Source organism: Mauremys mutica, chromosome 2 (genome assembly GCF_020497125.1).
Source record: "Mauremys mutica isolate MM-2020 ecotype Southern chromosome 2, ASM2049712v1, whole genome shotgun sequence".
Lineage (NCBI taxonomy): Eukaryota > Metazoa > Chordata > Testudines > Geoemydidae > Mauremys > Mauremys mutica.
Genome location: NC_059073.1, coordinates 185,756,663 through 185,781,172, shown reverse-complemented (window position 1 = coordinate 185,781,172; position 24,510 = coordinate 185,756,663). Strand labels below are relative to the sequence as shown.

Here is a 24,510-nt window from a genome sequence, read left to right as displayed (position 1 = left end):
CACCTGCAGGTCCTTTCTCTCTGCTGTATAAACAGGCTTGTAAGGAGTTCAAGAACGAGAGCTGTTAAAATTATTTTTTCCCTCTTGTAGTTTGGATCGGCGCATCATGTTCCTGTCTTTGTACCTTCAAAGTCAAGATTAGTGGTGTTTATCCAGAAAGACGATTTATATTCAGAATGATTAGTGGGGAGTGGAATGCCTTGAAATCCATCCCATCCAACACAAAACTGGACTGAGTACTCAGCCAGTTGCCAGTTAAGATCACCAACACAATTCTCCTGGTGTCGTCACTCCTGAAATACGTTACTTTGGCCGGTTGCTTGTTTCACCATTATGCATCTGCTGGGTGGAACTCATTGCCTATTGACTTTGGGAGTATCACTATCTATCCCTTGTTTAATTCTGCATGTAAGATATGTTTGCTTTACTCGCCTCTATCTGAGTTTAACTAATTATTACCTCTGGGGGGATGGATTATTTAATTTTACTGTTGTTATTATAAAGCACTTTGAGATGATTCAGAATGATAAATCCACCATAAAAAGTTTAAACCGTGAATCTCTTGCTAACAGTCCAGACTCAACATTTATTTGAGTTATTACGGGAAAGTGGGGCAGAATACCAGTCTCTAAAATACAGTGTAATTGCAGTTGCAGTAGTTAATAACCATGTCTTTGATTGCAGCATCAGAAAGAATACCCAGCCTGAAGAAGTGTAGCTTTAGCTGCAGGGTATGAGAGAGTACAGGACAACAATGTAGCACTGACATCTATTTTGTCATTCTGCAGACCACTTCACAAAGGTGACATCCTCTCATGAGCCCACCACCCATTCAAAATGTCCCACTCCTTGGTTCCTCGAATAATTTTTCTGCAGACTACCAGGAAAGGTTCCATGGACAATAGTTTAAGAATCCTCATTTTACACAAATTACGCCATATATAAATTACACGCACACTACATCAGAAGAACACTTTTAAGGTTGCAAAATTAAGCACTTCAAAGTTAGGAAATCCCAGAATTAATGTTGCCTATGCAACCTTAATTCACGCCCCTCATGCAGGAATTGACTAAAGGATGTAAGCATGCCAGTTCCTGCATGCAATCTTCTCTAGGCACAGTCAGCTCCCTAGTTCCCAGGGTTGTGAAGTACCTTGTCACCTCCTTAACGTAAGCAAGTCTTGTCAGTGCCTGCTATGGATAACCTCTCTGAAACTACCAGCCTCTGACAACACAAGTACTGCCTTCCATGCCTCTGCAGGCCTCGTTCTCTCTGTACAAGTGAGTAATAAGCACACATCAACCCAGGAGTCCTCTGAGCATCCCTCTGGAGTGTTCATCCCCTGTTTGACTAAACAGTCATGGAACTCTCAAATTTGCTACTCCCAAAGGAATAGGACACAAGATTCAATTCAAGTTCTACTTAACACACAGTTTGAATGGCCGCAGGACTGGCTCTTAGCAATCATATGGTAATTTAAGTCCCCAAAAAACACATTGTATTGTATTCTGTTCTGTACATATTCTTATCTCTGTAGTATCCTAGTGTCTTTCAGTAGTGTATTAAACAATGTGACTAAAGTGTGATATGTGTTCTCTCCTTTTCTCCCCAAGGGGAAAAATGTGAGCAGTTGACTGTTTGGTTTGGGAATTTTTTCTTTTCCATACATATAATATGCATATGCACACACATGCTGCTGTATATTTATGTCAGAGAAGGCTAGGTCAAAGAAATGCACCTGGCACTTAGAGTGCACCTGGGTAGTGGGGTTTGTAATGGTCCTGTGGGAGTTCCACATTTTTTGGCCAGCCTCTGAGAAATTTCTGTCTCCTGCAGTCTTAAGACTATATTTCAAAGGGCCTCTGAAAATCTGACAGCAGATTATGTAAATTTTGTAAAATTATGTAAAGATTATGTAAATGTAATCAGTTTGCTAGGGCAAACCCCATGTTTAAGCATCCACATTAGCTATCTGAGCACATTTTGTTACAGCATTGGAAACATATAACTTCATATACAGAACTGATTTCATATACAGAACTGACTTCCAAAACTCATGGCAAAAGGTCAAAGTGTTGGGTGGTAAATTTTTGCCTTGCGTGTGTGTGAATCAGAGATATCCAAAGCTCAGCCATTTTGGTTTTCAGGTCATCCTTGTGAACATCTTATTGACTGAAGTCATGTGAATTTCCAAACCTGGGTTTTTCATGTCCTATTCTTTGTTTCAGGGTTTTCTTAGGTTTTTGTCTTTTTTAATGAAAACTTCACACAGCTCTAGTGCATGTTTCTATTTTTATGTCTGCAAACTGGTGGTCACAGGCTGAAGTGGACTTGTTCATTTGTTAAGTAGGATTGTTTTATTACAGATTTCTTTTTAATGGTGAAATAATTTTATTTATTCTTAATGTATAGAATCTTGTAAATGAATTACTAATTCTGTAAAGCATCTTATGATATTGTACATGCTGTATAAAGAATGCTATATAAAATAAAGGCAATTATTATGTTGTTATTATCATTATTATCCATGCAAATACTTTATACTGTATTTACATAATAGTTGCTACTGGATTTCATTTCCCATACAAATATATTCAGCAAGTTGTTAACTGTTGGCCGAGTCTACTGAGGATCTATTTTTATCATTTCTACCAAGAGCTGGTACAATGTAGGAAATCTCCATCTCTAGGAATGTGTGTGTTATTTGTTGGAATGGCTATGACTGTGATGAATTCCTTTTGGCATTCATGTGGCTGATGTGTGTGCTGCCACAGGTGTTGTCATTTACACTTATTTGACAATTTAATATTTTTCTTTCCATTCATAAGCCTTTAGCCAGTGGAAATATTTGTTTTGGTTAAAATCACCTTTGAATTTGCTGTATGTTATTTTTAAAAGTGGAGTGGGGAGAAACATTGGCTGAAGGAGAATATATTGTAAGGGTATTCTTTGGACTTTCTAAGGACCTGATGTTGCAGTGTGATGGGCATTTTGTAGGAGGAGAGGAATGCCCTGGACTTCTGTAAGTAGGGAGAACTCAGAACCTGGGAGTATCAGGCCCTAAAGAAAGAGGCTGCACACTTGGCTTTTGTGAGTAAAAATAAAATGGTATTGAGGGCTTCAGGAATTAGTGGGGGCTCTTAGTGCAATGTAGGAAGGGCAGCTGACAGCTCAGGTACCATTGTTCTTAAAAAGATGGTCATTGCAGGAGGGCTTCAAAAGCTTGACACCTTGTTTTCAGCCTCAGTTCTGTCCAGAGTCTAGAATTGGCAGCCCATTAACCTTCACTTTCTTACCACAATCAGCAATGCAAAAAGCATTTCTTTGACAGTGGCCCCTGGGGAATGCTGGGAGTGAGGTTATTGTTAAAGACAGATAATTCGGTGAAACAGAATAATAATACCATGAAGCTGAAGGTCTCTGTTTTGTGCCAGGAATGTCAGATTTATAACTCTTTTCAGAATTTCCTGTGGGCTTTTGCTGCTGACAAAAACTGTGTCATTTTAGAACACAGTGTTTAGAGTGCAGTTCTAACAGATTGAAATAGTCTCACAGTAGAAATGCACTCTGTTTAAAATCAAAATAATGTCAAAAGTGGCTTAGCACAGGCACATTTTAGCTGTTCAGTAAAGAAAAGCTTTATTTTTCATAAACTTGACCTTGCTTTTTAAATAATATGTATTTTTAATGGCAAGTTATGGCATGTTGTTGCAGTTCCCATTCTATTATAATCACAGTGAGCAATGTAAATCTCATTGCCTGAATGTGCAGCACAAAGATGAACTGATTGTGCTGAAGAATAGCACGTTCAACCTCTTGTTTTGTTTGGCATCATGCGAGCTGACCTCTGGAAAGCAGCTACATTTGAACCAGTAGTCAGGTGAAAAATCTTAGATGCCAGTCCTGTTTGTTCAACAACTTAAAGGGATTCTCTTTGTTTGTTCACCATCTGCCCGCAGGATCTGTTAGCACAATGGTTTTCAAACATTTTAGACTGAATACTCCTTTTCAAATAATGTAGTCTACCTCCCATCTGAGATAGGGTCATAACATACCTATGGAAAAACTCTAATATTTGTTGGTAAATATTTAAAATGTGGATGCATGTGTGTTTTTTTTCTATGCACTTGCAGAGATCTGAATGAAAATTTGACCTTATATATTTTCTGAAATTCAGTTTAGCATGTTAGAGCTTTTGATGCTTCAGAAAAAAAAATCTTTGACTAATATTGTTTGGTGGCTTTCAAATCCTATATTTACTGCCGGTTTTCAGATCTTTGTCTTTATTAAAAGGGCCATTTGCATGATGGAATAAACAGAATCTTGGCCGTCACCTCTGAACTCTCAGCCTGTAGCTGCCACTCTCCAGCTACCCAGCTCTGAAGGCAGAGTAGAAAGCGGCGGCTGTTGGCTAGGTACCCAGCGCTGAAGGCAGTGCCTCTGCCAGCAGCAGCGCCAAAGTAAGGGTGGCATGGTTTGTATATTGACACCATTACTTCAGCGCTGCTGGTGGTGTCGATGTTGACTTCAGAGCTGGGCACTTGGCACCTCAGGGCTCCTGGCCAGCCGCCCCGGAGCACAAATTAAGCACTGCCTCTCCATCTCCATCCCGCCCATTGCCCAAATCTCACTTCCACAGCCTCGCACCTCAGGCCTGCCCTGTTCCTTTACCTCTTGACAACAGTGCCCGGGCAGTAGCCCACGTGGTCCACAAGTAAGGCCAGCTCTGCATCCACTTGCCCTGCCTGACAGAGCGTGCACAGGGGAGTCTGTACAGGGGTGCATCTTTCCATTCCTCTCCTGACCCTGCCCTAGTCACCATTACTGTACTCCCTGATGAGAGCTCCGGTACCCCTACGGGTACTCGTACCCCAGTTTGAAAACCACTGTGTTAGTATGTTATAGCTGTGTATATTTAGCTATAAGTATTTTAACAAGTTAGAAGAGTAAAAATTGCATTTGGTGGTTAATCTTGAAACCTTTTCTGTGTATTTTTCCTGAAGAGTAAAACCATAAAACTGCAAAGAGGCCTAACCCTAAAATATCGCCAGAGATCTGAAACTGCCGCATAACGTTTCCCACACAGCTGTTGGTTCAAGGAAAGGACTCCCTGGCTAAACATGGAAGTGAATGCTTGATCTTAAAAATGAAAGTGGCAGCTGTTATGAAAATTGCTGATTTATGTTTGTAATCCCTGTTTGTTCGGTGTGGTGGCTAGGCCAGGTAGAGATTGATGAACCTGCTATATACAGTCTTGGTAAGAGAGATGTGTCTTTTAGATCAGGCAGTAGAGGCACATGCATTAAGCTCAAGAGGTCCCAGGGTGGCTGACGTTACATATGAATAGTACGATACATTTACATTTGGAACAAAATTGCCTATGCATTTCAACAGTTATGCTGTTCATTAGAAAACTGCAGCTCTGCCATAAATAATGGATTAATAAAGGGGTCTTAAAAATGAAAATTGTGTAATTTAGCTCCGTAATAATGAACAAATGAACAGACTTTATAAAAACAGATTAAACAAGGAGATGAAGTTTGAGAAGGCTTTGTTAAGAAGCAGAACAATCACACATTTCTAGGCATTACTAAATTGGCTTTCAGCTTCCTGTAAGGCATTGCTGACATCCTTGGCAGCGATAAAAGACTTGAATACGTGTGCAAATGACTGACTTGGTATTGCAGACTAAACCTGACCATATCTCTAATAACAAAGTAAAAGCAAATCTGAAAAATCTGGCCAACTCTATCCCTGTAGAATAAATATAGCGTCTGTAGGCTGGCAAACGGTTGCTTAACATGATTGTTTTTACAAGAGGGAACAGTTAGGCCACCTCAATAACTGCTGTATCTGATCTTACTGTTTAGAGATGAGAAGTTTTTATATGATTTGTTTATTTTTTTCACGCAGCCAAGTGGCACAAAAACAGTGTTTAACAATGCAGTGTGCTTACATTTGGAACAAAACCTGTCTGTGTAGATTGTTAACAATTACTTTAACTCATTCATATCTGGGCCTGAATAATTGAGTTCAGTGGGCTGGCTTTTATTTAATTTTTTGTATTATACTTTCCCCTTTAGTGAACCTTTTAGTGATTTGCTTGAGAAAGAAAATGTCTGTAGTAAATGGTGGGCCTGGGACCAACTCAAAATGTGTTACTGACTTGAAATGCATATGGAACCTAACATTGATGCTTTAGACATCTTTTTAAATGACTCTAGACCTTTCTTTCATATAAATTATGCCAATAATATCCTATAGTACAGCATGCAGCATTGGGCATGGAACATGGTTATAAACAAAACTTTCTGAAACTTCCATAGGTCCAGTTGAAGAACCTTATAGAATATTTAGCAGTAAATTGTCTGCTCTAACCAAATACCATCTCAGAGATGAGTTTTGCTCCTTTGCAGTGAGGGAATATGAGCCAGGAATTCTGAGGTAGATACTGTACTTACTGCCAAGTAACCTACTGGTATTTCATCATGGGATATTGTTGGCACTTAGGATAATAATATTAGGGACCTAACAAAAACCTTACATAGACAGATAAATATTTTCCAAAGATATAATAGACCAGGATACATTGCTTTCCGTATTGGATTATAGCCCATATCTTTTCAGTATCCCCGTATACTTCATATATTAAGGTGCTTTTGCTAGATAAGGGATTTCATGTGTTTCTGGGGGATATTCTAATAGTCTTCAACAGAGCTGATGACTCAAGAGTGGGCTATGTAATAATTATTTATAGTATACCAAATTGAATGCAAGCTAGCTATAATCTGATTGGCCATTCTTTGCTTGTATAAGATAAGGTAAAGCTTTAGCCAGATGGAAAGCAGTTTTCTCATAAAAGCCGAGTATGCAGTGCTTTAACGAGTATGTACTCTTTAACAAGAACAGAATTTGGCTAATTGTTCAGAAAATAAGTGTGAATGATAAAGTAATATAACTTCTACTTATATGACATTCAGGGGATGTACACAATGATTGTAAGGAATCAGAAAAAAAGGTATAGCAGGAAAAGTAATTAACAGGAGGTGTAATACAAAGGATCCCCACTACGCTTAACCTTACACCCTGCTATTTATTTTTTCTGCCATCCCCTCCTTCCGCACTGGTGGTGAATAATTTTTTGCAAATCTCTGAATGCCAGATTGGTGCAATTTCTATGACACTTACACCTATTTTATTACCTATATAGTTTAATTCAACATGTATCTTAAACCACTACCACTGTGTATGACATCCCCATTGAATTTGGCCCAGGAACTTCCATCAGAGTTGAACCCACTTTGACAAGGTCTGACTTTGGTCCATCATTCTTATTTAGGAAAATAACTATACATAGTCATTAGATATATTGCACCATAACTCTGGCATGATAAACTATGTTTTGACTTGAGGAAGCAGGAATAAAATAGCAATTGTCCTGACTCCAATGCTGGTATTTTAACTAGGTTGTTACTGTGGTGCAAAGTTGAAATAGATAGAAAAATAAGGCTGCAGTCCAGAGAGGTTTAAAGCTGCTGAACACTACAGGTTGGAAACAGCCTTGAAAAGTTTGAAATTATAGGTGGGTAAATATAAGGCTTCTACTAAAATAGTTAGGAGGGTGAGGTTTTTGTGCTAGTTTTTTCCTCATTAGTCCAGTTAACCCTTCTTATATGTAGTTCAAAAAAGTCTCAGTGCCAATACTGGCAAGTTTTTTGGGAGATTTTTTTTTCAAGCCTCTGATTCCTTAGAAGTCTATGAAATGCCAGGCTGGTCCATCCTTTTCCAATATAAGCCTAACCTAAGAAATCCAGCGATATTCCACCTTAAAATAACCCTGGGTAAATTTACAAACTATGTTCAAATAAGATTAAGAGTTTGACTTAAACCATCAAAAGCAAAGGAATTTCAAATTAAGCCTGCTCATCTTAACCCCCCGCCTTCCTGCCTGCCCCCCATTGCTCAATAGCATGCTTTCCTTGTTGATACATTTCCAAAGTAGAATTCCAGTTAGTACAGAAATTGGATTAAATAGCTTGCACTTGTTGCCAGTTTGGTTAGGGGAATGTACAGATGGAGAGATTAGATGTGATGGGCCAAATGCAGCCCCAAAGTAAACTCATTGACTTAATAGATCCCTTCTCAAATTAGCCTGTCTCCATAGGGTAAAATCATGCTCTTCCTTGATGTGGCCATGTGTGGGGAGGTAGCAAAGCCAGGTTGTGAACAATGGCAGAGCGGGGCCAGGGGGTAATGGGTCATTGGTGGTATCACCTTCAGTGATACCTATTAGCTTGAAAAGGCACCTCACATACCCTAGGGGTCACCAGAGTGGGATGTGGAAGTCACCTCCCGCTCCCTATTAGCTGTGCCACTAATCGGGGGGAGTTGTGGGGAGTTTCAGCCATTCTGGCCTGGGGTTTCAGCCATTCAGTGGACCATAAGCCGCTGTGCCAACATAAGGCAAAGTGCCTCAGAGTATCTGAGGGGGACACATGCTGCTGCTCTAGACAAGGAGCACCTTGTGCCCAATCTGCCAGCTGTGTCAAATGCAAGACATGGTCAGGCAGACTCAATCCTCATTAGAGCCATGAAGTGTCAGCAGGTGCATTAACTTGGTTCCCAGGCTAGTGTTCATATGACAGCCTCCACTCTGCTCCATTCTTTTCAGGTGTTCTCTTTTCCCTCAGCACACCCATGCAACACAAGTAGCATTTAGCTTTGGAAATGGACTTTGTACAGTCCTGAGGGAGTGTGTGTGGATTGTTTTTAAAATAGGAATTCTGAGTTGCTTTTTTAATGGAACTCAGTCTGAGGACAAAAAGATCTTTAAGGCACCGTCAATGTACATGAATCTAAGAGATCAGTTAAGGGTATAACGTCACTGTATATTTTAGGTGCTCATCCTATAGAAAGTAGATTTCCCCTCCCCCCACCTTCCTTAAGTCTCGCTTTTGTTCCTGTGACTAATAGAGACAGGAAATAACATGCTATTCAGCAAGTAAACTATGAAGCTCCATTCCAGGGACTGTCAGCAACTGATTACTTGATGTAATGATAGATAATTATTGTAGACGTGACTTCTGTGCAGGCGCCTGGCACCAGCAAAAACTTATCTTTTGTGTAAACTGCTCGATGACATTCTGTACAGTATTCTTTATCTTGTAATACTTTTCTCAGTATTTGCCAGTTGTTTAAACTGCAACATAATGTCTAGTAGATTTTCTTTCACGTGTTCAGAATTTTCCACCAAGATCCCAAAGACCTGTCCTGTAGCTGTAACAGATATTATCAGTCTTGGGGCAATGTCTGATAATGTGCACACACACACACAAAGGTTTTGCGGTAGCAGATAAAAATTGTCAGGAATCATGTTGCTCCTGCTTTCCACGGTGCCTGCTAATGTGCCCAATGTTGCTATGCACAGTCATATTTTAAAAGCTGGGATGTAATGTACCCCAGATCTTACGTAGGCATCCAGTCTATCTTGAGCACAAATAGGAAAGTTGTTCTGTTGGAAAATTGTGCGTGTTTTTGTTTTAAAGGCAGACTTTCTCCTGTCTTTCATTTCTTCCTTATTAATTTGGAAAGTATGTGCCAGGAATAAATTTTGTTACACATTTGTTTCAGATTCAAATTAAATCCCTTCACCCCTAACCAAAGAATTCACTACAAAGGAATGGCTTGGTGATTTTATCATGGTTTGATCTCACCCTGATCTATGGCCAAATCTTTTTGTTCTGAAAAGAAGCAAATATAGGAATTATGACCTTTATTTGATTATTGAGGGATATCAGTGTTCCCCTCTCTCAAAAAACTGTCAGCAAATGCTGAAAATGAGCCCTTTTATCCAGTCAGTGCAATTTTAATAATTCTTTACTAACTGGCTATATCTTGCTGATGGGGAGTTATCTTATGTTTTCAAAATGTATTGACTTTTTTTTTAGTCTTTCGTGTAAACCAGTTAAAACAGACCAATGGGTGAGATTTATTAGAAACACAAACATCAGTTAGATTCCTAACTCCTATTGATTTTCAATGACAGTTAAGTACCTGGTTGCATTTGTGCCTGTGGGGGAATCTCCCCTCAAATAATGTAGTTAGTAGAACAGTAGCATATATGGCTATATGTTCATTTTTTATCATTTATGTATACATTTGTGTTGCATTAGTGCTCAGAGGTCTCAATCAGGGACCAGGGCTTCATAGTGGTAGAAACTGTACACACACAACAAAAAAGACACCAGAGAACTTAAAATCTAAACCTTGGAAACACAACAGGTAGAGATAAACAAATATGGTGGTGAGAGGGAACAAAACTAAGGAACAGAGAAATGATCGTATTTGGCATAATAAGCCTCCTTATCAAGAATCATGGCATGCCCACTGCCTATCCAGTACAGTTGTGTGAACAGTGATCTCAGGTTGGAAAAATCATACAGACTTATCATAAAAGAAACAAACTACTACCAAAGGATGTGAACATGCTATTCTTGCTAGTGGCACCGTGGTCTAGAGAACGTAGGATAGGTACCGTAATTAGGAATCTGAGCTCTAATCCAGTTTTGCCACTGACATGTTGTGTGGCCTTCGGCATTTGCTTCTCTGTATCAGTTTGCCCCTTTGAAAAAAGGGTATAAAGTACACATTTTTACCTACCTCAGTTATGATGAATAATTAGTTAATAGGCCAGATTCATGCTTCCTGGCAAAGGGATGTAAGCATTGCGTCTCTCTGTGTTAACGAAACTGGCTGGGCCAAATGGGGGATTCACCTGATGGACAATGCCACCCACTTTTGAGGTGGGTTATGGATCATTCCCCACACAACCAGCAGAGACAGGTTCGGCTGATGGGATACAGTATAGAACATATAGTGAAACTAGCCAATACTTGAAAAGCATTTGGAAGATGCACAGTATAATTATTATTTTCTCTGTAAATAATTCTCTGCACTATTTTTTTATATTTCTTTATTGCAAAAAATCTCCATTAATAACTCTTGGGTTATCTTTAATACTATTGAGTTATTCTTACTACAGACTGTGTTGAAGGTGCTACTTTAACATGTTCCTTTTTGGCTCAAGTGTGCATGAATCTCCTATTATAAAGTAAAAGATTCAGAGAAGAAAGCTTTGATTTTTGCTAATCCACTCTTCACTAATCCCAGGAGTTGATAATCTGTATGAAAAATCTCTGTCTTTCCTTATCGCTCAGCAAAGAATTAATAGCTATGTGCTGTAGCAAAGTCTCATGTTAGCAATATCTCATGAGTTTTGCAAAGTATAGTATCATATTTTACAAACACTGTATGAAATGTTATCATAAAGCATGTTTTGTGATGTTTTCTTCTTGCTGTTTTTTGTTTCCTTGCTAACACTCAAATTTCAGTGATTCACAAGGATGTCTTTCTGAAATAGCAACATTCTACTGTACTAACTTGCATTAACTAACATGCTGGAATTGTGAATTGCTGAAATTTGGCAAACAGAATGGCTAGCCTAATCAAAGATTATTTTAATCCACAAAAATAGATTCAAAATCTAAAACTTCAGTACACTACATAGTACTTCCAAACATGAATAGACCCATTGGCTCACAGTAGCAAAGTGTAGCCCATTGAAAATAATGGAACTGTTCATGGTAGTAAGCGCTATGCTGGGTAGCAAGTGTTTTCAAGACTGGGCCAATATGGTGCAGAATCATTTAGGCAAGGGCTGATGACTATAATCTGCCCTTAGTGATGTTAGTACAAATCTGCAGTAACTCCAAATGCAGTTAATGAAGTTACTTCAAATTAACACCAGTGTAATCTAGAACAGGTTCTAGCCTTGTGTCTTTTGTCAGTAAAATTTTTGTCAATATGAACCTATGTAAATAGTAATGATAGTAAATATCAGGATTTTAATAAATATTCACCAGGTCTGATTGTACTTTCTTTGTCTTTTTATTTACTTTAGCTTTGGGCCAGATTATGCTGTATGTAGATGGGATGAATGGAGTAATAAATCATAATGAAACCATCCAATGGCTGTACACTCTCATTGGGTCAAAGGTAAGAAGATTTCCAGATTACTTGCTTTATACATCTTAAGTGTTCTTTAAATATTTTTTTCTATTTTGTGTGCATGAATTGTCGGGGAGAGACGGGGTTGGAATTCCAGTGAGAAATTTAAGTATTGATTGCTTGGGATCAACTCATATAGTTTTGTAAACTAAGACTAGAAGGATACAATAGTATTGCGCAGAGAATTTAGTTTGGCAGCATTCATAAAGCAAAATAATTTAGCAACAGACTCTGGAGCCTGGCATCTTAGCTCTTTCCTAAATATAGTTCTATCAGTTATAGTAATAGCATTTGTTATAGTAATAGTGTTGGTTCTTATATTTTAACTTAGACTGAGATCATCCTGTCCTTTGGTAAAATATACAGCATTCGTTGTGTATAATTCAGTCCATTGTTCAGCATCCAGTTAGAGTGCCCAATTTTCATAGACTTGTAAATATTAAGGTCAGAGGAACCATTCTGATAATATAGACTGATCTCCTGCATAATCCTAATTCCTGTGCCCAGCCAAATAACTTGTGGTTAAATTAGAACAATCCTTTATAAAGACATCCACTCCTAATTTAAAGATTTGTAATTTAATCCACTCCTAATTTAATTTCTAAATGAAAGCATCTACAGCCCAAACTGGAGCAGTTTAGAGAATGCAGACATCAGTCCTGCTACCATGCACATATGAAGCAAGAATTCTACCACTCGGGCTAATTCTGCCACCTACCTAATATTGCTGTCAGTCAAGTTCATAGGACTTTTACCCTCATCTAAACTTGGAGTTAGATCAGGCCCATATTGTACATAGTGCCTACATGTATGGAGAGGCAATCAAAAAACATGATTACTGCAAGGGTATTTAATTGGTAACCTGTTTCAGGGCCTGATCCAAAATCCATTGAAGTCAATTGGAGTCTTTCCTTTGACTTCAGTGGATTTTGGATTAGGGTCTAAGATACTATGTAAATATCTGTTTAGAATTCCAGTGTAGGCTGGACTGTTATTCCTTTCCTGGTATTTGGTAAATACCATATTTTTTCAAAGGACAGTATATCTTTGCGTTGCTTCAATTTGTGCATCCAGTAAATTTGACCATGAGGAGAACATTTTTTTTTCTGGCGTAATGTTGAGCTTGCCAGGGTGGTATGTGGAAATATCTCTCCTCATATGTACAGTTTGACCAAATTCACAGCCATGAAAAACACGTCATGGACCGTGAAATCTGGTATCCCTCCCTGAAATCTGGTCTTTTGTATGCTTTTACCCTATACTATATAGATTTCATGGGGGAGACCAGTGTTTCTCAAATTGGGGGTCCTGACCCAAAGGGGAATTGCAGGGAGATCGCAAGGTTATTATTATTTTTTGAGGGTGGGGGGAGTCGCGGTATTGTCACCCTTACTTCTGCGCTGCTGTCTTCAGAGCTGGGTGGCTGGAGAGCGGCGGCTGTTGGCTGGGTGCCCTGCCAGCACCAGCGCAGAAGTAAGGGTGCCATACTATGTCATCCTTACTTCTGCGCTGCTGCTGGCAGCGATTCTGCCTTCAGAACTGGGCTCCTGGCCAGCAGCCTCCGCTCTCCAGCTGCTCAGCTCTTAAGGCAGTGCCACCACCTGCAGCAGTGCAGAAGTAAGCGTAGCAATACCACAACCCCACTACAATAACTTTGCGACCCCCCCACAACTCCTTCTCAGGTCAGGACCTCTACAATTACAACACCATGAAATTTCAGATTTAAATACCTGAAATCATGAAATTTACAATTTTTTAAAATCCTATGACCATGAAATTGACCAAAATGGACTGTGAATTTGGTAGGGCTCATATGAGCATGAGTCCTTTGCTGTAGCTTATCCTGTTTGCACAGCCTGGCTGTGAAAAGCCACCGGTGGAGAATATGATCAGTTTAGTCTCATAACAAAAGATGCATAATGGGTTAAATTCTGTCTCTGCCTCTGTACCTGCAGAAGTTCCCCTGACCTGGAGCCAGTGCAGTTCCGCTGCATGGGGAGGGCAGAACAGGTGGAGGGGCTGCTTACGGATATTGCTGCTTGCATAGGCCCTTTCCCAGCTCCTGTTATAGTCAGTGGAAAGATTCAAGTCTACAGTGCAGAGCCTTGCATTGTAGAAATTCCCTGTATGGGAGTTCAAGGAGTGGGTGGAGAATAGGCAGGACCTAAAAGGAATGTCAAATGGGCCAAAAAATCTACTACTCCCCCCTAAAGCAGAGGGTACTGTGTAAGAGCCACACAGGCTACTCCTGCCCCTGTTATTTTGACCTGCTCAGAGCAAGACTAACTGCCACAATGCTTGGAATGGTGTCAGTAACCTCTATACACTAGGGCTCCCCAAAGTTGCTAACACTTGGTGGAGCTGAACCAGTGTTAGCAGTGGTGGGAAATTTAGGGAAATTCTCTGGAGATGATGGGGCCATAGAGAAAGGGTTTTCTTTCCTCATTTCCATACATAGGTTTGTGCAACCTAAAAAAGAGCATAGAAGTCTTGAGTCCCAGAGGCCCCTGTAACTACTCCCTCCAAATACTCCAGGGAATTCATTGCTACAAGAGATTGAGTCAAAAACTGGGACTGGATTACTCTATATGCTGGATATCTTTGGATGACTAATAATATTGGTAGATATGAAAAGTAAGATAATGATGAGGGTAACTAATCTCAAGTGTCATGAGCATCTTGTTGGGTAGAAGATCAGAAAGGAATTTTTTTCCCCATGTAGATCATTTCACAGTTGGTTGGGTGCATAACCAGGCAGCTTGCCTTCTTGGAACATCAAACACTAGCCACTGCCAGAGAGAGGATGAAAGTATAGATGTAGAGATGGCTTGGTGGGTATGTATTCTAGTTTCCTATGAAACATATACGAGAAAAAAGCAAGCAAGAAAAAGAAATGTTAAGACATTGAGTATGCTAATCCTCTCATTCTACCACGATGTGGGGGACACCTTAGCGTTACTTTACAGATCTGAAATGAAATATGTTGATTGTCTTTACCAAAGCACTACAGCACTCCAGTCTTTAAGCTTCTCTTCTCCCCCATCGTCAGCCAAAATGCTTATATCCATATCTTGGCTCAGTGCCTGAGACTAGGGAATGCAGGCAATGTGCTTTGAATAGTTTGGTTTCAGGTAGCATCAAAGTTATTTTTTTCATTATTATTTAACTGTCTTGGAAGAGATCTAAGCCCCTGTCTGTGTGCCAAAAGTTAATCGAAGGTATGACAAGCTCACTAGCAGAATGTGTGGTGTGACAGCTGCTTTATGCACTTAAATGTGGATTTGGCTCTCCATGAAAAATGAATCTGTGGAATTTGCAGCATACCTACAGTCTAATTTACAGTCCAGCTAAACTACTTCTTTTTCCTCAACAAAGGGAAAATTGTTTTAACGTTGTTGAGCAAAAAAGGATGGTAAAGTTGCTAAAGCTGCAGTGTAAATATTGAAACAATTCCTTTTGAAAGAAAACGGAAGTTAAACAACATATCATTTAGTGGCGTACGTTAGCAGTGACTGGGACATGTTGTTTCTTGCCTTTACCTAAAAGCTTTGTAGAGGCTCAATAAACTAATTAGTAGAGATGGTTGAATAATTTTCATTGAAAATCTTTTCTGACAAATTCCGTAATATTTTTTACTTTTTATAATTATTTGTTAAATCCTGCTCATTAGGGCTCTGGTTCTGGCTCCTTACCTAACGGACTTGTCTATATTAGGTTTTTTTCCTCTATTATATTCCCTACCATTGCTCAGTTCCATCTCTGATAGCAACAGAACTGGACATTGGCGTAGCTGAGTCACCATCAGCCACTGACATTTTCATCACTGTATTGCCTAGACCTGCGGTGAACACAGTTAGAGGACACAATGGTTAAAATTCCAGCAGAGAGTTTGCACTAGCATTCCTACCATTGTTTCCACTAGCTGAGCTGCACCAATGGCATCAGTGGTGAGAAATTGTAAAGGTGGAGGGAAGGTTAGTGTTAGACACAAAACATATGAGTAAGAGTGGGAGAACTGGGTGCTCGAATAGCACTTCTTTTTGATGATCAATGCAAAATTTGAGGTTAGCAATGTACTTCTTCCATGTTCATTTTTAAGGGACGGGATAGCATGGCATTGCTCAAAGTGTTTATTATACAATCATGATTGAAATATATCACTAAAATCATAGCACTTAGGCCTTGTTTCAGCAGTCCCTCCCTCCCATCCCCCGTATTTAGCAAAGCACTCGACCATGAGTTTAATGGTTGATAAATGGTTACGTTCCATTGGGCTCAATGGAACTTAAGTACATACCTAAAGTTAACCATGTTTTTTAGGCTAGGGTTGGACTTATGTGCATATGTAAAAGCTTTGCTGAATTGGGCCATAGTGCTTCTCGAGCTCTTTAGACAGGTGCGTAGATATCAATAAAAGTTTCAACCACCCTAATTTTTAAGGTAATTAAAAGATTAAAAACAGAGATAAAAATAGCCATTATATATGTCTATTTTAAAAAATCTTTCTAAAACTCTTTTGGCTCTCAGGTAAAAGGGATGAAGGGTTTGGTGGGAATAGGGGGAAAGGATGGCTAAAACTGAAACCTAAGCTTTTGGAGTGGAAAGCGAGCTTTTCCAACCTTTCCTGTCAATTTCACCTTTTCATCATTTTTCTCACATTATTCTTACAAATCTCATCAGAACTGGCCTAAATACGAGAGTAAATCTGGAATCTCACTAGAGAGACAAGTTAAGTAACAAAGGAGATTTTCAAAGCATGAAGAACAAGTAGGCACCAAACTCTCATAGACTTTCAATAGATTTTTAGAAATCTCCATCCTTGGTGGTTAAATTTTCTGTAAATTCTCAGATCCATGACAGCACTCCAATACTCTCCATGTATCTTTGGGGTAAATATCTCCCTCTGTGTAGAAATGAAAGGAAAACTCCTGCTTGTACGTACCAGCAAGGGTATGTGTGAATGCTGGAAGGTTTTTGCCTCTAACAGGCATTTTCTATAGAGCAGGCTTCACTCAGGACAAGTTGCAATGTTAAAACAAGGCTAACAAATCACAAGGCTACAAATAATTATTCTAAATTAAAAAAAAGAAAAGAAAGCTTTAAAGGGATTGTGTAGTTTTATTTAACCCCTTTTTTGGAAGCAATTTCACTCATGTTATCCAGGAAGAACTGATTGGTTTTGTTATGCGAAACCATTTCCCTTGGATGTCACTGACTACAAACAATACCAAGTTAATATAATGGCATTATGGGTCATTGTACCTAGTTGTTTACACTGTGATGATGATGTGACATGTTGCATCACTGTACCCTCAGTAATATATTTCTTGGACCAACTTCTGTTGGTGAGAGAGACAAGCTATTGAGCTTACATAGAGCCCTTCTTGCCTCTCTAATATCCTGGAACCAACATGGCTACAAAACTGCATGTGCCCTAGAACAGAGAGTCTCAACATTTTTTCAATCACAGACCCCTAAACATTTTCAAATGGAGGTGTGAACCTCTTTGGAAACCTGTGTATATATTTGAATTCTGTTCAGTCAGTTTTCCATCTAAGTCTTTCGTGGACCCCTTAGATATAATCTGCAGACCACAGGTTGAGAACCACTGACAGATAATGCACTTCCCTAAATAGCATGTATCTATTAGTAATGCAGTTTGCAAATACCCAACCTCATGTACATTTCAGTAACCGGAGAAACAGTTATGTAAAACTTCAAACACTACATCAGAATTTGTTAGTCTTCCTTCATAGTTGAATAGCTATCCTAATTTAAAATGTTTTTCAAGTCTCTCAAAGTCAACCTTCTCCAGTGACGTTAGGCTTGGAATATACAAATTAAGATGGAGCTTTAATAGCCATAACACCACCAACATTTTAACATGTATATAATGCCTTCCATCCTAGAAGTACCTCATCAACTATATACATATGTCATTGTCACTGAAACGAAGCTACCTAAACACCGGAGAACAGCAGTTCGCTAGCACACAGCATGATGAATGACCTGGGTAGAGAGGATGAGTTCTTAGTGGACAATGGGACAAAACCTTGTTCTTGTGAAAAGAGCCATGAAATTTTCAACATGTATGCAGAGTATACAGCACCTTCATTTTTAAGGCCTTGTCCAAAAGACCCACCACGTACTGAAGTGCAGAGTATTCAATTCATTTTCTCTGGAAGAATAATGATGAGTGTTATTTTTGGCGTTCTAGCTTGAATGGAGCCACTGTGAGTCTGTTTACCTGGGCTGGGAGGCTTGGTCCCTAACGCTGTGTAGCCATACTACAAGGGGCTGTTCTGGCAGCTGGGGATCACTATAGAGTACAGCAACGTTCCAGACTTTCCCTCTTTCCCTTGGTCACATCCTCTGTGCCAACGCTTATGAGAGGAATGGTATAGAGCCACTACTCTGGCTCTGCACCACCCCCTATATCAGGTAGCCACATAAGTTAGCTTCTAGTACCTGTGCACTTCTGGAATGATGGAAAGGGGTTGTAGCAGGGCCGAGGATGTGGTTCATTATTTTTATCATAATACTGATGCTAACCAGATTTAAACCTCTGGTAGTCATTAAAAAACATACAAAACCAATGTTATACCAGAGTTAGTAGTGAAAGTGTGTTTCAGTTAGACTCCAGTTAGTGCTGCCCCCAAAATAACTTTGTTTACAACAATTCTGAAACTTCAAAATAAAATTAAAAAGCCTAAAAAATAACATTTAAGTGATACTGCCATATCTCTCCTTGTGCTAGAATGCAAAACTTTAATTCCAACATGTATAAATATTGTTGCAAACCTCTGTGAAACCACACTGTACCACTGTCCCCACATTTCTGCTATCTCTATCTCTTGTTGCTGAGGTAAGAGTTTAAGGTTTTGCATCATAGTTCAGGTTACATGCAGGTTGGCTGTGAAGGGATCTGGGGTGTATGTTGGAGATGGAAGTGGTGTCCCTGTAGTCATGGACAGTGCCTGTGTGATACCTGTGGATTATTGGAGACATTTCCCTTAACTTGATATTCATTTATTTTAAGGTTTGGGATATGTACTGAAGTAACTTTAAATATTTGCAATGATTTTTTTTTATCTTTTGAAATGAATATATGTACATATAAACTTACATATAAATCTGTATGTTGTACAGGTATATATTTACTCTAAATTATTGAAGGAAAGGTTTCCGGGTTAGAGGTCGTTGCCCACAGGTGGGATATCTACTGTAGCCACATTTCAGAATAAAACTTCTAATAGTGGAGCACCAGTTTGATTCAGATACTCTACCCTCGCTGTGTTCACAGACCACTGGGATAAGCCCTTGATCTTTTGAAAAATCTCTTATGAAGTGTGGGTTGCTCTGCAAACCCACTAACCTCTACCACTGACCTTAGAATTTATGCATAAAACAGCATTAAGTGTTCCCAAAGCTGTAGTGCACTTTCATTTTTTTTTCTTTCCTTTCTGAGTGCCACTGATTAGAGTAATTTTTTTTTCTATTTGATGATCCAGGCGGCTATAATTCCCCCCAGCAGACCTGAAAACCCTTTCTGGCATTGTTTTCAGTGGAAAGTAATCCATTTTTAAAGTGATCTGGGTAGCCTCAGAAGACCAAGTGGAATGCTAGGTCTAGGTTGATATAGGAAGATTGATTAAAGATTTATATCTCACATATTGTTTTAATTTGTTTTTCCAGTTTGCATCTGTCTGAGTCCAGTATTGTAGGGACAGTGCTGAATCTTAGCTCTCTGGCTTTTCCTCAGCCTTGTATGAATCTTTTGCTTCATATTTGTTAGAAGGCAGAATTGTTTTGTATTCTGAAGGGGCACTGTGTCTACAAAGTACCAGAAAGATCTTGGGGACACATTGAGATTCTGAGAACTGTGTTACTGACTTTTGAATAGAAGCTCACATGAACATAAGGTAAATATATATCACTCCTCACTATGGTCCAAATCCAAAGTCCATTGAAGTTAATGGACTCAGTGGGCTTTGGATAATGCCCTAAGTAGTGATCATTTGGGCTCTAGTTCTAAAATGTAGGAGGCGTGTAGGATTAGTGGTTAGAGAAGAGGTCAAACAGTCAAGTCTTTGGAGTTCCGTCCTTGCCCTGCTTCTGACTAAAGTTAAACACACACTTAACTGCTTTGCTGAACACAGATTGACTTTAGCATGTGCTCAAGGGTTTGCTGAACTGGGACCTTAATTTCTTTGTGCTATAGCTGATCCATTGTGTAAAAGAGTCTAATAATACTTTCCTAGGTAGTTCCCAGGAAAGGTGTAAAGATTAATTCTTAAAACTATTCTTTGGTGACTTAACACAAGTGCTAGCATAGTAACTTGTCACTGGAGCTGGTTGGAAAAACTTGGACAGAACCATTTTATGTCAAAATTGAAACACAGCATGAAATCATGTTCATTTTGCCAACATTTCATTTTGGAGGGGACAAAACTGCGAAAATAGGGTTGACAGTACAGAAATATGGACCATTTCAACATTTTCAGAACAAAATGTTTTATTTTTTTGTTTTTAATTAGTGTAAAATGGGGGGAAAAGTGATTTTTAAAAAAAAAAGTCTCGATTGATCCAAAACAAAGTTTTTGGATAATTTTCTTTCATGGAGAATTTTGAATTTTTAGGTTTCATTCCAGTTTGAAACAAAGCCAAATATTGAAATCTTCATTAAATGGAGTCTCCACGTTCCATACAACCTTCTTGTCACTAAGGTGGCAGTTTGGTTTCTAATCCTCCATTTCTGCCTGGTATATCTAACAGCTGTTATATATCCTTGGGGCTGTTTGCCTATGAACTACCTCACAGGAAATGGCTGTTGATTCTGTCTGTGAGCGACATCTCAGTGTCCTTACTTGCTTATCGCTCAGTTCCTGCTCAGGCCATTTCTCACTGGCATCAATAAAAGAAGTGAATCAGGGACTCAGGATTTAGTTCTACACCTTATTATGCTGACTTGTGTCATAGCCTTGAAATGTACTGACAATAGAACTTGTGCTTGGCCTTTTTTCCTTTCTTGAAGAGGTGCTCATAGACACCTATATAAACATACACAGAAACTGATTTATAACTATCATCTATCTATCTATCTATCTAGATCTAGATAGATCGATCTAGATAGATAGATAGTAAATAGTAAATTCATATCAATGGAGAAAAGAATATATAAGGATAGGATTAGGACTAAAAATTAATTCTCTTTCAAAACGCATGCAAGCATAGGCGCCGACTTACTCAGAGCCCGGGGGGGCTTGACCACCACTCTACTACAGGCCCTGCCCCCACACCACCCCTTCCTCCAAACCCCCACCCCTGCCTGCCTCTTCCCACCCCCTTCTAGCCCTTGCTCCTCCCGCTCTCCCCCAGCATCTCCTCTCCCTCCTCCCCAGCAGAACATCTGATCCTGGTGGGCGGGAAGCTCTGCAAGGGAGGGAGAGGAGTCAATCGGTGGGGCCACGGGTGGGGCGGGAGGTGCTGAGGGGAGGGGGAGGCACTGATCGGTGGGGCTGCCAGTGGGTGCAGTTTTTTTTTCCGTGGGTGCTCCAGCCCCAAAGAACTCATGGAGTCAGCGCATATGCATGAAAGCCCAAGAAAGTAATAAAATAAATTTCCACTGGTGTTCCTACAGTGCAGCTTTCTCAGGGTGTTCTTAAAAATGAGACATACTTGCATCTCAAGTGCTTTCATGGTTAAATATTTCTTACTGCACAGTAAATGTACAGTTGTGTATGGCCAGTCCTGAGTTAACACCGTCTATGAGTTGAATTGCACATATTCTATGAGTGAGTGAAATATATACAGGAGCCTGCTCAATTAGTGGTCATCAAAGGAACATACACAGTGCACTACATATGAGCTGTCATTTACAGGATCATCACATGATAATGTGTTTTATCCTTATTTGCTAATGTGGCTGAAATTACTGATGGGTGTGAAGGAGACAAGTAAGGTAAACAAGGTTGGCAGATGTCAGAACAGTAGATTTTCTTCTCTATGCTTCTTAATATTTATATCAAATCATAGACATGCACTCATTTAGTTTTAGACTGTGTACCCTTTGGGGAAGAGACCATGGGGCAGATTGTGATAACGCTTACATGACAATAACACCAAGAAATTTGTTTGACTCTAATAGAGTTACTCAGAATTTATGTCAGAGTAAGATCAGAATCTGTCTGGCCTCATACCCTCTATATACAATACAATACAGCACTCAATACAATGCAATAATATTTAATAGAGTTTAATTTTGATGTGGCAGAAAACATAAAATATACCCTATATGTTACATACAAATGGAAATTAAAGCCCTGATTATTATGATTGTTTCCTTCTCCTCTGTTTGTGGAGTGTATGTCCAACAGTTGGTATATATCTGTAGCACTGTATGTGCCTGTGAACTGTTCAGTAGGGTCCTGTTGCTGCCCTCAGCAGAAGTGTATGTTGCTCTTGCTCCTACATAATGGGGGAGAGGAGCAGGACTGCCAGGTGGAAAGGCCAAAGCTGAAGGGTGAGAAATTATATTGTGCCTCCAAGAGACACAGCACAGAACTTGTAGCTCAGAGGGAAGGCGTCTCGAGTAGTTTCACGCCTGCTGGATTCTGGACTGCTGCAGGGCCAGGCATGGTACTCAAAATAAATTAGGCAGCTCTGAGAGCTGCTCTAATTTACTTAAACAACAAGGAGTCCAATGGCACCTTAAAGACTAAAAGATGTATTTGGGCCTAAGCTTTCGAAGGTAAAAAACCTCACTTCTTCAGATGCAGTGAGGTTTTTTACCCATGAAAGCTTAGGCCCAAATAAATCTAATTTACTTCACACACTCATGCTCCCCCCGAGGTTGCTAATGAGCTGGTCTGCAGCCTGCAACAACTGAGGGCTTCTCTGTGTAACTTTAGCGCCCTCGTGGCCAAGATGGAGTCTGCTCTGCAGGCAGCTCTGGCCAAGAGAAGGCACGCGCAGGAAGGCAGCAGGAGAAATCCCTTCCACCCCAGGGGCACCTGTTCCAACCCCCCCAGAGTGAACACACCCACCCACAGGAAAAGTACAATGGATATAACAAAGGGAGATATTTATTGACAGAGGGATGAGAGGAGAAAAACAACAAGGGGCAATATAGGGGGAGCAGTAGAACAGGGCTGCATCCAAACCAAGGCCCCACAGACCCAGCGGTAGCACAGTCTGGAGGGGCAGACACCGAGCAATCTGTCTGCACACAGAGTTCAGGAGACCTGAGCAAAGTTCCAGTCCAGGGTGCTCCTTGGGTGCTCCTGGTCGTCTTCGGCGCCAGTGAACTTTCCCCCAACAACCCCCCCCCCTCCCGGTGCCCTCTTCTGCCACTCTCTGCAAAGCCACCCAGAGCGACCACCTCCCCACGTAACTAGCTACAGCCTCCCTCCTTGTTCCCAATGCAGAGTCACAAGCCCCAGTGCTCACAGCCCCATGCAGCTCTGGGCAGCCGTGATACTGGGTCCAGCTCCGGCCTGTCCTTCTCGGGCGATTCCTCCCTGGCACAGGGCTCCTCCTGGCTCCTGCCCTGGGGTGTCCCCGATCGGCCGCTCTGGCCTTCCCAGGCTTCAGGCAGGTTCTCTGCTGCTTCACTTTGTGAGGGCCTGGGGACTGCAGCCCTTCTCTCTCTCCAGCTCCACAGCCACCCCCTGGAGTTTCCCTCCTTTTTTTTTCACTGCTCCCCCTCCCTCCTTAGGAAAAAGATTTAAAGGGGCCATGCTCTCTAAACCCCAAAGGGGTTACATCTACATGGTGGGGTAATACACACTTCCAGGGTGTGGTTTCTAAAGCACACTAACATGTTGTGCATTAATTGGTCAGTATAGCTACTGCTGCTACAAACTAAAGGAAGTGCACTAGGGAACTGTTAGTGCGCACCAGCCGAGTGTACACAGACCAATTAATGCACAACATATTCATTTGCTTTAGAAATGACACCTCTATAGTGTTCATTGTTGCAGTGTGTAAACAAGCTCTGAGAATCTCTGTAGCCGATGCAGGCTATGAGGATTTTTCTCCTTCCTTTGGCCAGGACCCTGACATGTTCTCCTACACCAGGCCTTGCAAAGGGGTCTCACGTCTGTCTTCCTAAGTTACTGCATTGGGTGAATCCTCCTCCAGGACTTTTAAACCTCTCTCTGGCCCCTCTGCTTGGCATAAGGGGATCAGAGCAAGAGTGAGACTCTCACTCAAAGTCCTAAAAGCAATACTGCAACTTACCCAGTCCACACTCTGTGTACCAGATACTCAACTGCTGTAAATAGGTGCAGCTCCTTTGACTTCATTGGAATGACGGCAATTTACACCAGACTCCAACCTAATAGGTAGTTTGGTATACATTTGGCTATCTAACTTCTGTGAAAAACAAAATGTTTGTGTGTAGTATAAACACAATCATGTCACCTTAATTTTTCATTTCCTGA

General features: G+C 40.3%; 1 protein-coding gene across 13 annotated transcripts in view; it reads left to right on the top strand.

The window, feature by feature from the left end:
• The window catches only part of FHOD3 (formin homology 2 domain containing 3), a 650,322-nt gene that overhangs the window by 398,219 nt on the left and 227,593 nt on the right, over positions 1 to 24,510 (top strand). For 10 of the 13 annotated variants that reach the window (XM_045007832.1, XM_045007840.1, XM_045007828.1 and 7 more), the window contains one exon: positions 11,961 to 12,055. In XM_045007832.1, coding sequence (XP_044863767.1) covers positions 11,961 to 12,055 — 95 coding nt within the window. Of the gene's footprint in view, positions 1 to 11,960; positions 12,056 to 14,789; positions 14,903 to 24,510 lie in introns of all 13 variants that reach the window. The other 3 variants (XM_045007835.1, XM_045007836.1, XM_045007837.1) reach the window with 1 other exon arrangement.